Here is a 16,017-nt window from a genome sequence, read left to right on the forward strand (position 1 = left end):
CTGAGATTAACTAGCCCAAAAATCTGTAGAATGAAAATTGTTTGGTAATGCACTTAAATTTCCAAAATGGAAGGCTTTTTTTCTTGACAGTATTGTTTTTTCTCTTTGGTTAAAACATTCTTACCACATGATCATGTAAAAAGGCCACAGGAGGATTTCTCTTGAGAGTATATCTATGCAACTTGTTTGTTCAACAGAAATGAGTGGTTGATGGGAGTGTTTGGGAGTTGGAGCATCAATTCTAAAACATAAGAATTCCAATGTATAATAAATACAGTAAATAAGCCTATAATAAAAAGTTAGATTAGCTTAAGAAGGAGAGAAAAAAAAAAGAAAAATTTAGGCCAGGAGCTAGATGGATCGATCCATTGACCAGACAGAGAAGCTACAGATGTGTTTGCTTGAATTCACCTTTGCAAATGTAAAATCTTTGTGAATGTATAAGAATTTTGTTTAGTTTTTAGTTTACTATAAAAAGGAAATTGAATCATGGGGAATTATGAGTGCGATCATTTTCTTTTTCAAAACTGGCTAATGGAAAATGAGTTTGAGAATATAGAGTCGTTGATTCGGCTTACTCTGTTTTTTATCTGAGGAAACGAGTTATAATTATAACTTGATATCTCTCTTTTGTTGCAGAAAAGTAAACAAGTGCTACCGGGGCCGTTCTTGTCCAATTATTGTTCACTGCAGGCAAGTATAACTTTTAACATGTGCTTGGGAGTTTGGCAATATTGATAAATCATAAAAACATAAAAAACATAGAAATTGAGATTGCAAGCAAATTAATAAGTACATACTTAAGTGTAACTTTTGAAGATAAATCTGAGACAGCAATTTAGCTCTTTTAATGCTGCTGAAAGTTGTGTTGATTATACTTATGGTGACCACTCCATAATTTGTTGTTAGACTTTACCTGAGATGTGCCTAATTCCATTACTGATATGTCTGATCAAAAATTTGGATCAAGGTGACATTTTATTTTACAATTTGCAATCAGATAATCCACATTGTTTTATATAACACATATGTATTATGGGCAGATAAGTAGTGGAGTAGAGAGAGCACCAGGCCTAGAGTCAGGAAGACCTGAGTTCAATTCAGCCTCAGACATGTACTAGCTGTGTGACCCTGGGCAAGTCACTTAATCATGTTTGCCTCAGTGTTCTCATCTGTAAAATGAGCTGGAAGAGGAAATGGCGACCACTCCAGTATCTCTACCAAGAAAACCCCAAATAGGGTCACAAAGAGTCAGACACGACTGAAATGACTCAACAAAAACAGCACATATATGTATATATCTAGTACTTAGCCGTTATTAGAGGCATGTTTGAATGACCACCACCTGCCCATCTTACTGTTTTCCAGGTTGATGACCATGAGTATTTTCATGGAAACCAAGTTGGCTATTAGAGCCATGACTTTCTATTGTAAATCCTTATCTTCTCTAAGTTAAAACTATAGAAATGAAATCAAAAGGATATCTGCATTTGACATTTCTCTTCTCTGCTGCATTTGATTCAACTAACAAGCTAAATTTCGGATCATCTTTTGTTAAATAATTCATACTCCCTTTTAGGAACTTTTTTTCTGTTAGAGTTGTGATGGCACAGAAAAGAAGTTTTAATATTTTTTTTAGAAACCATCAAAGTATTAGAATTATTTCTATCACCTAGCATGTGCTTTGCACATAAAAGGCACTGAATTAACATTTGTTAAAGTGAGTTAATTGCAAGGAAGCCTGTCCATTGAGATGATACCAAGCCCACCAAGCTATTTCAAAAACAAGTGTTTGTTGTGGTTTATTTTTTGGTCCATAGCAGAGGTAGGTTCAGCCTTTTAATTTTCCTCTGCAAGTAACATAGTCTTTACACCTCAACATCTTAAAACGGACATCATGTCTTTGGAGTCCGATGAGGGCATGTATGGTGAAGGATCAAACTACTTAGAAAGCAAGTCCTTAAGCAAATGTTCTTGAGATGCATGAACTTTAAAAAATATGTATCAGATAGGTAGATAGATAGAAATATAGAAGAGATAGATAACTGTATTTCAATATAGTTTCCTTCATACTCATATATTTTATTTTATGCATCTTAAAACATTCTAAGAAAGGGTCCATGACACCAAAAAGAGTTAAAGATTGCTCTTCTTCAATGATGTAATAAATAAAGTTATCTAAGAAAATTTGTTCTGATGACTAATTTTTAAAATTTTATTTGTATTTATTTTGCTTTGGCTGCTGATGTTTTTAATCGGTCATCTATTTGAGGAGAGAAAGTTAAATGTTATTATGCTTTCTCTACAAAAGCTATCCATCCCAAGTCAATTCTGTCTGATAGTTATTCAACAGTCAACAAGCAAGAAAACAATACTAGCTAATATCTATTATATTCATTTGATCAATAAATAAGCTGGGCAGGTAGAAATGAAGCAAATCAGAGAGACCGTAGCGGGATGGGAGTCAGAAAGCCCTGAATTCAAATCCCACCCAAGACATTTACTAGGTATATGACCCTCAGCAAATCTCTTAACTTCTGGCTGCTTTGGGTTCCTCATCTGGAAAATAAGGAAGTTGGATTATGCCTCCAAAGTGCCTTCCAGCTCTCATTCTGTGACCCTGTTGGCTATGTTAAAGAGGGTCTTTTACACATGTGTGCAATGAAACATTAAATTAATGGAAAAAATAACTAGTTTAACATTTTCCATATCAAAACTAATGATGCTAGTATCATTTTTTTGTCCCGGAAATTACATCTTCATTTTTTTTTAAATTTGATACTGTTGAGGCATAATTCAAAACATTTTTACAACTCTAGTCCAGATGGTAAATTTTCCAATTATAGAAGGTGGGGGCAGGGGAAGGGGGGAGTTCAGGGGGAGGAAATGAAATGAAAAAGCTTTTTAAAGCCATGATTAAGAAACAAACAACATGGATATTTCCATTTCTAGAGGGGGAAAAATGGCATAAAAAATCTAAAAGTAAAGCCCTTCCCCCCAAAAAAATCATTATGACAATTATTCAACATATTATACTCAAATGAAAACTTTGGCTCTTGCCTGAGAATGTTGGCTACTCTTCATCTTTTGCTTCTAGTCTTTTCGAGCTCTAGGTGATAGAAATAAGGTTTTCTGTGCTTATTATATGTGGCAATGTTGGCATTTTCTTTATCTAATTTTATTTTGCTAAAACTCAAAAACATATTTGGCCTTGGAGAAGAAAAAAACAGATAGGGAAAACCTAATGATGAAGAACAATAGTTAATCCTTTATGAACGGCTTGAGCTTATTAAAGCCCGTCACAAGTTTTCTTTGTTTCTTTTCCTCTGGTTCACTCTTTCCTTTCCCCGTCCCCACTTATGACACGGGTAAAATAAAGGATTGCTGCCTTTCCTGTGGACAGATAGCATGTTCATTCTCTCTCCTTCTGTTGACAGTGATGGCGCTGGAAGGAGCGGCACCTACGTGCTGATTGACATGGTTCTCAATAAGATGGCCAAAGGTGAGATTCAAAAGCCCTGGCTGCTTTGTCAGGGCCGAGATATGTTGGTCGTGTTGCCATAGTAACGTAGGATGCAATATTCACAGAAGGCCTTCGAATAAATTAGAGGAGTGTACTCCCCCTTCCTGAATCATATTAAGTTATCTGCCACACATTTTTTAAAGTACATTCTTTGTTAATGGGTACTACATAGTACAATATTATATTTAGCATTGAGGGAAATGCAGATTTTTTTATTTTTAAACATTCAACTAAAGCCAAAAGAATAAATTATTTTTGGTATATAGTGTATTTCTTAGTAGAACATAATCCCCATTGGTCGGTGACACTAATAATTTCTACTAATAATAATCTAAGTTTTCTCATCTGTAAAATAGGGTTCAGTTCAACTAGATGGCCTCTAAGTTCAGTCTTTTTTACTCCATGTAAATAATTAATCTATTTCATTATTTTTTTTAAATATTTGAGTCTATAGTAGCACTGTGAGAATTCCCTCCCCCACCTCCATTAAAATATAATGTCCCTTTTGATTTTTTGCCCCTGTTGGAGACTTGTTCATTTGCTATCCTAGAATCAAATAATTCTAGAACTGGAAAGATCCTTATAGATCATCTCATTCAGTCCTTTCATTTTATATGAAGGCCCAGACTGAGGCCCAGAGAGGTTCATTGGGGTCACACAGTACAGAAAAGGAACTATTACCAGGCCTCATGGGTCAGGAGAGAGAATGAGAATAAGACCTTAGGTTGAAATGAGGTCTTGCAGCATCAAATAACATTTTGAAGTGTTCGGAATTAGCTTAGTCTTGGGGATTTATGCACACAAAGGAAGAAGCATTATGTTACTTATTATCAAGTTGGGTGGGGGGGAGGAACATTTCTATCTGGAAAGTGTATTTTTATTCTCTCAAATATACATGATTTCATTTGCAACCACAGAGTTGTTGAAGTACAGAAATTGCCATCTATGTTAAGAGTAGTTGGGTCATCTGCCCCAACATCTACCAAAGAAAAGAAAAATTCCAAGAGAACATGGATTGTTTAATTTAAATGTGTGTCATGCATGTGTTTGTGGAAGAATATGTGATGCCATAAGTTACTCGATACATAATTGGTTCCAGTGGAAATTTGGTCTCTACAAACAAAAATGAGCAGAAGTAGGGGAAACGGATGTTGACATCATCTCAATATTTGTTTGGGTTATGTTGGTTTTCACCAAGAGGATATGATGAAACCTGGAGTTTAAATATATGCAATTTTGTATCATAGAGAAGTATTTTCCAGCTTCAGGCTTTCAAGCACTTAAGGAAGGGTTGACTTATTGTAAGAGCACTAAAGAATGCCATTTATTGACTCCATTGTACCATGTAATGTCAAATTCCATTTTAAGTGTGGGCTTAGTATTTCACAATACAAAACAAGTCATGTGAAACTGGCCAAAGAAAGGAGTCGCAGGATTTTTTTTTTAAGATTGGTCACCCCCCCTCCCCCATTTTGTTCTTGACCGGCTCCCCTCTGCCAATGGGGTGTGCAATTTGAAATCCCCTGACCTGGAGCTTGGGATGTAGTCTAAATGAAAGATCAAAGGGCAGAGCGGGCATCTCAGCCCTGCTGAGGTGGGCCTTTCCCAGGCCGTCACACTGTGAGGCAGCCAAAGGTTTTGTTCTGACAGGAATCTAGGCCCGGCCTGTGAGGCCTAGGCCTTCTTTGTCTGGCCTGAGAAGTTTGAGGCCCAGGTTGAGGATCCAGTGTTCATCAAATGATCAAAGGCCTGAAGCCCTGGACATGAAACCTTTCTTTCCATTTCCTTTTCTTAAAAAGAATGAATTGCAGGAGGACCAAAGAATGCCATTTCCAAAGCTTTTATGTGGAGAGCTAGCACTAACTTTAGAGTTCTTCAGTTCTAAACATAAAAATGTAAGTGCACTTTCAGCCCCGGTCCAGCTGCAACGACAGCATCGACTAGAATTTCTTTCATAAAGGCTTTTTAAGTAAGGATTAAGGCCTTCAGTCTTTTTTTTTTAAGGACGTTTAAGAATAAACTTAGAATAATTTAAGTTCTAGTTCCACTGTCTAGTTTATTAAAGAGCAGACAATAATGCATTTTTAAATCAAAGTAAATAGGCTCACCCTACTTTTTTGCAGTGGGAAAAGTAGATATAAAACTATAAAATACTTCTGTACTTCAGTGATTTTTGTCATAGGGAAGTTCCCTTTTCATCTAATACTTGAGACTTTTACTTCAGAAATAGTTTCATTTAGGGATTTTTGCATTCAAGAGCTTTTGGCATTTAAGATCTTAACTCAATCACTGATCAAATTACGAATATTTCTGGAAAAATATGTTTATAGGGTTGTGTTTACTATTTTTTACTGTCATTGTATCCCTAGAACTTAGCACGGTACCTGGTCCATACATAGTAGGGGTTTAATAAATGCTTGCTGAATTGAATTAGACATCTGTTCATTCACACAGCATTTTACAACTCTCTCTCTCTCTCTCTCTCTCTCTCTCTCTCACACACACACACACACACACACACACATTTAATCAGCTGTAGAAAACCTTCTCTAAGTTCTAAAGCAGGGAGGGAAGAGATGCAGTTGACTAGGAATTTAGACCAGTTCCATCATTTGGCAAATGATGAGAGTTTCCCAAAGAATAACATTTGTCAGGTCAGCCTGGAGCCTCCAGGCAAAGTTGAAATTGTCCTAACTTTCAGCTAACATAGTGGCAATCATAGAAACCCAACCACTGGGGAAATATTTATTACATATTTTATAGAGGATTCCCTACCAGGATTTTTGTTTGGGCAGGGGGGAGGGAATTTGAAAAGGTCTCATGATGCTAGAAGGAGTTGTATGCTGAGTAAACACATTCCAATCTCCCAGTTGGTATTGTTATTCAAAGAACTGTAGAAAGCATTTTTTGGGAGTCCTGTTTCTTTTGTTTGGCCTGAGTCATAGGAAAGAGAATTTCCTTTTGGGAACTAAATTAGGGGATGTTCTAAATAAATGTGGCAGTTAGTTGTTGTCTTCTTAGCTGCATTAACTCCGAGTGCTTCTCTAAATAATCTAAATTGCATGAATTTAGAACAAACATGAGATGATGATGTTGCTCTCTATTCAACATCAGATTTTCAATCCTCAGCAATTTGATCCCGTTTGTTCTTGTTTTGTTGTCACACGAACCTTGTCAAATCTTGCCTAAGATCAGCATAAGTTTTGGGTTTATATTTCTGATTAATTGTTCATTATATATTTGTCATTTGCTACATTTTAATGTTATTACGCTGCATTTGCTATGTAGATCAGTTTACCAACAGTCCCACCAACCCTCCTCCCACCTCCCAAAGGAAATAAGCTTTATAAATGGCAGGGCTACTTCAGCCTTTTCTCATTGCTTCTTCTCTCCTTATTCTTTATCCAGCTCCCCTCCCCATCCCTTGCAGGGTCAAAGAGTGCAAGGGCTGTACAAATGCTATCCATCTACCCAGCAATGCAAAGAGATTTGAATTTCCAAAGAGATCAAAAGCGTTGTTGTTAATAATAACATTAACAACTCACATTTATATAGCATTTTAAAGTTTGCCTCCCATCTACTCAGTGAGGTGGGTAAAGTGTTAGTATACTTTACAGATGAAGAAACTGAAGTTCATAGATGTTGTGATTTGTCCATAAGCATAATCACACAGTTTGTCCCTAAGCCCTCTTTCCACCAAGCCATACTGCCTCCCCTTTGAAATATCAAACTATCTTTCATAACCTTTGTTTCTTGCTTAAACAGAGTGGTAACTCCAAGAGACACCTTGTTCATGACAATTGTTTATGAAATTTCAGTTAAAATATTAGCTTTAAATAGCATGTTGAACTAGACCATGAGAAGTAGAAAGGAGAAAAAAAATAGGGTGTGACGTAAACTGATTAAATGAATCTTGCTGCATATTCATGTAGGTTTTTAACTTCATGACTCATCCTGTACTGTACTGAACAATGCGAGAATATCTTAATTAAGCAACTCCATTTTTTACTGGTTTATCATACTTAAAAATAACAAACTGCATGTCATTAAAGGATAAAATTTAAATTAATTATCTCTGCTAAGAACAGAGCAAATAAACTCATTAAGAGGAGAGGATTTTTTGATTGTTGTTTGCTTGAACTTTAATCATCATCATCTGTAGGTACAGATTCAAGTTCGTTACCTGGTAGTTTCTCATCTGAAATCAGTCGACAAGTATTTATTGACGATTTACCATGTGAAAGTGCTATCCCAGATGCTATAAGATATAGTGAAGACAAGATTGAGTCCAGGTCCTACTGGACCTTACACTTTGCTTAGGAAGATAAGACTTAAACACAAATAACTACATTACATACATAGATCTATATACATATATACACAGACATACATATATAACCAGTGCCTTGTGAATGGAAAATAGGATTCCAGGGAAAGCTTATCTCTGGTTCAAAATGATGCTAGTTTTCATGGTGATAGAATTGGAGCTGAAAGACAAATGGGATTTTGGCAGGCAGAGGCAAGGGTTCCAGGTAGCATAAGGTGAAGAGAGGAGAATGCATATATTGTATACAGTGGTCTGGTGAAGAAGATGATAAGCTTCAGTAAGACAATAGGGGAATTTAGGATTGGAAAAGTATGCTGGGGCCAGGGAATGGATTAGTTTGAATGCCAGGTCAAGGAGCTGAACTTCTGTCTTGTAGGGAATGAGGAGTCAGTTGAGGTTTTTTTTTTTGAGAAGGCAAGTGAAATGATCATAGAATATTTTTACAAAGATTAATTTGGCAGCACCATGTGGGATGGAATGGAAAAACACAGATGGCAGGAAGACCAGGAAAGAGGCTTTTGTAGTAGTCTGGATGTGACGTAATAAGACCCTGGGTTAGGATGGTAGCAGTAAGATGTTTGTGAATTATATGATTAGTTCAGCTGGATTAGATGAGTTTGAAAAGGTAAATTCAAAGAACTCATGTAAAATATGTTGGTGGGGAGGAAGTCGTATATGTAGGTTTGGCTGAACCTTAAAAACTAAAGTACAAATAGTATCTTAATGTGTCAGTGACTTATCTCTTAGAGAACAAAAGGCTAAGCCTTCACTCTGTGGGTGAAAAAGAAACTACTGTGTTGCGGACTTGAGTCTAGTAGAGGTAGTTACCAAGTTTTTATTTTTATTTAAGTGTTTACTGTTAGCATTTTTTTTCCCTTTTAGTGAGCTAGTCTGTCACCTTAACAATATTGATATTCGCTACTACATTCTGGAAGGTGGTCTTTGCAATGATGTAGCCATAGTGTATATTAAACAGGCACAGGCTGCACGTGGAATTCTATTATGCAGTGGAACTGTGAATGAGTTACCAAGGAAGCGGTTAAGCCATATTGCTTGTTGTGGGTTCTACTGTCAGATAATTGACCACCACGGGAGCTATGCCCCAAGCCACAGGCAAGCATGCACAGTGGACCCTGGGGTCAATTATCTAATGGAAAAACCGACAATGAAATGGGGCCTGTTGTTACTGGAAAACATCATTTAAAAGCATATCTTCCATTGGCATTTTTCTATGAAACATCTTGCAGCTGGTAGCTCCATTGTTCTTCTGTTAGATGGGTGGCCCCCCTTCTGAAGCATCCTATTATTAATAAGTAACATAAATCCCGAATCTCACACTAAACCTCCATTGCTCCAGTAAGCAGACTTGTTAATTTGCTGTTCATCTTCTGTGTCCTCTGCCTATTGATTATATAACTATAGGGTCCTTCTTGTCAAACAGAGAATAGCTCAAACTCAAAATGTCCAAAACAGAACTCATTGTTTTTCCTTTAAACCCCACTTTTCTTCTAAAATTCCCTACTGCCCGTGTCAAAGGGCCCACTTCTCCTCATCCAGATGCATAACCTCAGTATAATCCTTGACTCGTCATTTCCCTACCATGTATCTCTAATCGGTCATCCGATTGCTCTCCACAGCATCCCTTGTGTCTGTCTTGTTTTCTCTGTTCATGCTGCTACTCACCAGGGCCATTGCAATATCCTCCTAATTATTCCCCTTTCCTTAAATCTCTTTCCTTGATGCAATTAAAGACATACACAGATGTGTGCAGGGAGGCAGGAAGTAGCTAACTCAGTTGACTGCCTGACCCTCTGTCTTGTTTTTCAGTTTAGTCCTGTGATTTTATCACTGCCTGGATTCAGATTTGTACTTCTTGACAGTCTTAGTATGTTAAGTGACTTACCCATGGTCACCATGATCGATTAGTTTGTATCACAGGCAGGACTTGAACCCAAGTCTTGCCAACTCTAAGGCCAGCACCCTAACCACTATGCGGTCTACTTTTTATGATGTCATTTGGCAATTTTTTATTGAATCTGCTTTTGCAGGATGGTTAGGCCACTTTCTTTTGAATGATTGTCAACCAAGCTTAATGCAATTAGCACTATTTTATTTGCAGGGAATAAGCATTTGGAGAATTTTGCCATCAGTAGGGAATCTCTTTTATATTTTGGGTTTCTCCAAGACACTAGGAATTTCCTCTAAGTGATTCTATCTCCTTAATTCCAACCCCGCTTGATGCTTATCTATCAATCAACAAACATTTATTAAGTACATACTGTCAGGCACTATCCTCGGCACTTGGGATACAATCCCAGCAATCCTAACTATCTTGGGATATTGAAAAATGAAACAACATAGAGGAGCTTACATTATATTCAGTTTATCATTGACCGTGTTGTTTATCTCTGTGAGCTCATCTATCTTAGACCCTCATCTGACATTAATATCAGCTAGCTGGTCAACAAGCATTTATGAAATGTCTGATATGTACCTGGTACTCTGTTAAACATTGGGAATAAAAAAAAAATAGAAACGCCTAACCTGAAAGAGCCTCTAAATTTTCATACAGTTCTATCAAGTTAAATACTTTATAAAAAACTGACAGTAGACTCAATGAAATCTCCTTTCTTTGTACTCAGCTGGAGGACTACAGTGTGTTGCATTTGTCTTCTCAGTGACCCTTTTATTGGGGCAGAGCATATGGAAGGTAGAAAGAACCATAATGGTCATCTAGTCTAATACCTCAAAAGAGCATTTGAGACATTTTCTATTCTTTTGAGTTAACTAAGTTATTCTTAGCCCATTCTAGGTGGCTCAGTGGATAGAGTGCTGGGCCTGAAGTCCGGAAGACTCATTGTCCTGAATTCAAATCTGGCCTCAGACACTTGCTAGCTGTGTGATCTCAGGCAAGTCACTTAACCCTCTTTGCCTCTGTTTCCTCATCTGTAAAATTAGCTGGAGAAGGAAATGGCAAACCACTCCAATATCTCTGCCAAGAAAACCCCAAATGGGGTCATGGAGAGTCAGACATGACTGAAAACAAATCAACAAGTTATTCCTGAGTTGTCTTAAAATTATATTACCTCCTATACAGATTTCATGTGTGTATTTTTGGTTGAGTCCAGCTTCTCTTACCAACATCACCTTTTTAAGTACCCTTGCCTTTTCCATATTACATTACATTACATATGTTATGTTATGTTATGTTATGTTATGTTATGTTATGTTATGTTATGTTATGTTATGTTGTGTTATGTTATGTTATGTTACATTATATTATACTATACTATACATGAGGTACTGAGGTGATACCCTGAATGTATTAACTCTCTTTCATTGCTAATGAAAACATATCACTGTAGAAATGTTGGCAGATCTGTTTAATTTCATTTCTATTTGTGGTCCTCCTTCCAATTTAATCTTTAAGCCCATCCTGAGACCCCTTGGAAGTTAACTACAGAGTATATACCCACAAATTGTCCAGATCCCCCCATTGGTTCACCATATTGAAGTCCACAGCCTATGCTGGGCACCTTCCTTGACATTGTAAGGATACTGGTTTAGAACAGAGGTTGTCAACTATCCCTTGGTCTCACTAGATCTAGTCAATGATCTTTTTTCAATCATATATTTCTTTGACAATAGTCTTTCTTCAGTTTCTTGGAGACAGGTTTAGACTAGATGGTCTTTAAGGTCATTTCTAAATCTATAATCTTATGATCAGTGATAGCATTCATGATCCATAGTATGAGAAATCTAGGCTATCATCCATAAGCCTTTGGCCTCTTTCATTTCTTTGTCCTGCATCCCATTTTCCAGTGTCCACCTGGATGCCTACCTTTGCACTGGAGCCATCAAATAGCAAAGTATATCTTGGCTTAGTTGAGAGGACACTTTAAACTTCTTCATAGACTTTCTCCTCTACTTCATTCTCTGCAGCCCAGTTGGTACCTCAGTTGCAGTCATCCTCATGGGGGTCTTTCCTCTGCTTTCTTTTCTTTGTCCTCCTCCTCAGGGCTCTTTTTCCTCTTCACTTCTCATACTGATTTTTTTCTTCAATCTCTCTAGGTTTGTTGTCTGTAAATTTGGGGGCTAGACGAGATTATCTCTAAGATACTACCCAATTCAAAATTCTGTGAGTGGCCAATTATTATGATTAAATCACTTCCTTTTTCATCTTTCCTTTGTCACAGTCATAGAACTTTAAAGGTGGAAGGAGCCAAGATGGTCATTTTACGGGTGAAGAAATTAAGACCAAGAGAGGCCATAGGACTGTAGAGCTAGAAGGGACCTCAGAGGCTGCCTAGTCCAACTCTCTCATTTTACAAATGGGTAAACCAAGGCCCAAAGGCCACAGTGCTGGGAGTCAGGAAGACTCATCTTCCTGAGTTCAAATCCAGCCTCAGGCACTCACTAGCTATGTGACCCTGGGCAAGTCACTTAACCCTGTTTGCCTCCGTTTCCTCAGAGGAGGAAAGGGCAAACCATTCTAGTATCTTTGCCAAGAAAACCCCAAAAGGGGTCACAAAGAATTGGACACAACTAAAAAGTGACTGAACATTTAGTGACATCCCCAAGATCACACAGATAGTAAGCATCGGAGGTTTTGTTTGAAGCCACGTCCTGTGAAACCAAGGCCTCTGTGTTTCACTCCCTCAAGTGACTTATCCAAAATAACAAAAAGACCCCGCCATTTTGCATGTTGAAAGTGTACCTCACTTGAAGTCACAAGATCTCAAGTCCTGACTACACCTTGGACAAGATGTCTATGACGTTGGTTTCCTTATCTATAAAATGAGCATAAGAATTAATGCACCATCTATCTAGCTGGTTTGTTGTAAGGATACCTTATCAGAAACTTTACAAGTTATAGACCAACTGCTCTGCAGAAGTTACCTATTTCATTTATTATTTATTGATTAGATGCAAAGCACTGGATTCTAAATCTAAGCAATACATTATGTTTAAACAAAGGTCATCTGTATTAAATTGATGACTATGATAATATCCAAATATGATAGTGTATGTGCCTGCACATAGAAGAATGAGACAGTCTGTTACGTATGATGGTTTCTGTTCAGTCTTGGGCCCTTAAACGTGGCCACATTTCTATTATCTTTGCTAGAGAAGTCATACAATCCTATTTAACAACTTGTCCTTAATATTTTCCATCTCAAATCCAATAATTTATGGGGAGGAAAGAGACAAGGGATAAAAATACTTTCAGTGTCAACTTCTGTTTTTGGAATGGCAACCAGGAAAACCCAGTATGAGAGAGAAATTGAATGAGCTTTGCCAACCATCGAAAGCACCCTTATTCACTGTCGGAGGTCAGTGGGCCTCCACATTTGGGACAATAGACTGTCAGAATTCAGGACTCCCAAACCCCCTCAATCTCAGATGAAATAAATTGAGATCCTTGACCTGAGCAAGGTCACATTATTAGTAAGACAGTCAAGACTAGAACTAAGTCCTCAGATTCCAAATCCAAAGTTCTTTCTGCATCGGAGCTTCTTAACCTGGAGTCCACAAACTTGACTATTCAATATTTTGATTGTTGTATTTCAATATAATTTGTATCGTTTTGTAATCCTATATATTTTACGCATTTAAGAACATGATTCTGAGAAGAGGCCATAAACTTAAGCACACTACCAGAGGGTTAAGAACACCTGTACTAGACCATACTGTCTTTTAACATGTGCTAGAACTCAGAATTTTCACAATTGAATTCATTTGTTCTTCCCTTCATTCCACCCCCACACCCCCACACACACACCTTTTTTCTGGTTTAGTAATTATTCCTTCCTAACTTTCTCTCTTTATAAAAAACTAATTAGCATGCACTTACATCTAGATACCTATGACTAGTTTCTTACATATTCATTCTGTCAACAATTTGTGCTACAGGAAAGTACATTCTAGTAACTAGTTAAAAATAATATTGCCACATTTTAAAACTTACTCATTCCTTTGAAGTGATTAAGAATAGTGGCTTAAAATGAATATGTCCACATAAAGATTCCAGACCTTTAGAGTTTTACTAAATTTTAATTGACATTTTCTATTTTATTGTAAAGAACTACTGAGCTAAAGCTGACTTAATGTCCCAGGGATCAAAGTCCCTCCAAATAATGATTAAAAATTTGTTAAAAGGAAAGAAAAAGTTGATACTGAAAAAAAAATACCTGGTTTGTCTTGACACTGCACTACTTGAATTTAAAATGAGTGTGATGCAAATGTACTTTCTTTGATTCTACTGACATGTTGCACAAATCAAAGAGTAATTTGCTTCCAGGTTCAGCAAGAATCTTCTTGATTGTAACTTTTTTTTTAAATAAAATTTGCAAGGCTTTCCTTGATTAAAATAATTTCAGTAGTGGATTTTAAGAGAACTCTTCATGGAAAGCTGTGAAGGAAAATCTGACGAAAAAGGCATAACATGCAATAATTTTTATCTCTTTCTGTGTTGGTGATGTCAGGGGATAGGACTAATAGCAGTTTCAAAGGGCAGATGTTAAACCAGGCCTCAATGGTATGGAACTCTTAGGTATAAATTGCCCTGCTCTATGTTATTACGATCAATAATAATTCGCGTTTCTACACTGATTTCAGTTCTAAAAAGCACTTTTCTCACAGTAACCCCACAAAGTAGATAATGCAAGTAATACCCCCATTTTACAGATGAGTAATCCAACACATGATTAGCTAAATCACTTGCTAGGGTCATAGAGCTAGGAAATACATTAACTCATGTCTTCTGACTCCAAGAGTATATCTTGAATGAACATACCTTTCATAGATAGATATAGATATCTATCTAGATATCTATGTAGACATATCTAAATGTATACATATACACATTTATTTAGAGAGATGTGTATATGTACATATATATACACATATATGTAGGTATATGCACATATACATGTGTGTAGGCATATGTATATGCATGTATATTTAAAACCTCAAGAGGAGTTTTTAAAACTAATTTACCTAGGAGTGCATTTTTCAGGTAAGCTAGAAGCAATTTTTAACATACCCTTGTAAAAAAAATTTCTTTTCAGTATATATCATAGATATTAATTTTAAAATATATTATGGATAGTAATTTTTTAAAAATGAAAAGAGAATAAATTATGTTCCTATTTTTTGGGAAAATATTCTGGGTAAAAATTTGCAATAAAAATATATTTCTGTTGTTATTATTATTATTGCAAAAACTATTGAAAGCTAGGCTAGCAAATGATTATCCTGATAATATAAAGTCTTTTCTATAGTGAACACAAGCTCACAGGCACTCATTTTTACCTTGAAGGTAACTAATAAAATGAAGTTCATCCCATGACTCACTCCAACATAAAGAAAGGCATACTAGTGAGGTGTCTCCTTGTTTTTCCTTCCTTTTACTGAAGCTTTGGTTCTTTCATTTTAAAAAATAGTTTTAATACTTAACACTAATGTCCTTTTAATATGAGGCCCAATGCCAAACAACTTCTGTTGCCTTGAAAACGTGTTTAACCAATCAGTAAATTTCTAAACCAATGAACCCCAAGTGAATTAGAAAGTAATAGTAGGAACAATTAATATTTATTGAGCAGTGTACTAAATGGGACCCAAGTGCCCCATATCCTTTCCTAACACCAGCAGACCATTTAGGGCATTACAGCTGCAGGGCTCACGATAGGCCCCTGGTGACAGCCAAGAATGGGCCTTTCTAGGTGCCCGGTATACAAGGGAGTAATCCAGACCCAAAGGAAAATTGGGCCCAAGTAAGCATCCACTGAATATACCTCCTAGCTACACTGTTTGAATACAGTGCCTGGCATACTTTCGTTTAAAATGGATAGCCCTGCAACCTTCAACATGAATGGAAAAAATTTACTCAAGCATGACTTTATTAGAAGGTACAGCACATCCATCTCTTCAGCGTTTAAGCAACCCTGAAATTTTTGCAAATTTTACAAATTTGGGGTTTTGTTTTACAAATACAAAGTAGTTGAAACTTTTCTGCATGCCTCACTAAAATTACTTTCCCATCAAAAATACTAAACCAGCAATGAAATGTTCTCATATTTATCCTTCTACCTCCTAACAACTTAGTATTTCACATTTTTCTGACTTGGGTATCACTCTTTACCAATTCTCTTCCCTTTTGATATTT

General features: G+C 36.6%; 1 protein-coding gene across 1 annotated transcript in view; it reads left to right on the top strand.

Annotated features, from left to right (window-relative positions):
• LOC118850913 (receptor-type tyrosine-protein phosphatase N2-like) overlaps positions 1 to 16,017 on the top strand; it is a 180,221-nt gene that overhangs the window by 141,192 nt on the left and 23,012 nt on the right. Inside the window, exons 9-10 of the mRNA XM_036760537.1 lie at positions 640 to 693; positions 3,438 to 3,502. Coding sequence (XP_036616432.1) covers positions 640 to 693; positions 3,438 to 3,502 — 119 coding nt within the window. The remainder of the gene's footprint in view (positions 1 to 639; positions 694 to 3,437; positions 3,503 to 16,017) is intronic.

The sequence above is a fragment of the Trichosurus vulpecula genome, chromosome 5, assembly GCF_011100635.1.
Source record: "Trichosurus vulpecula isolate mTriVul1 chromosome 5, mTriVul1.pri, whole genome shotgun sequence".
In the NCBI taxonomy this organism is placed as follows: Eukaryota; Metazoa; Chordata; class Mammalia; order Diprotodontia; family Phalangeridae; genus Trichosurus; species Trichosurus vulpecula.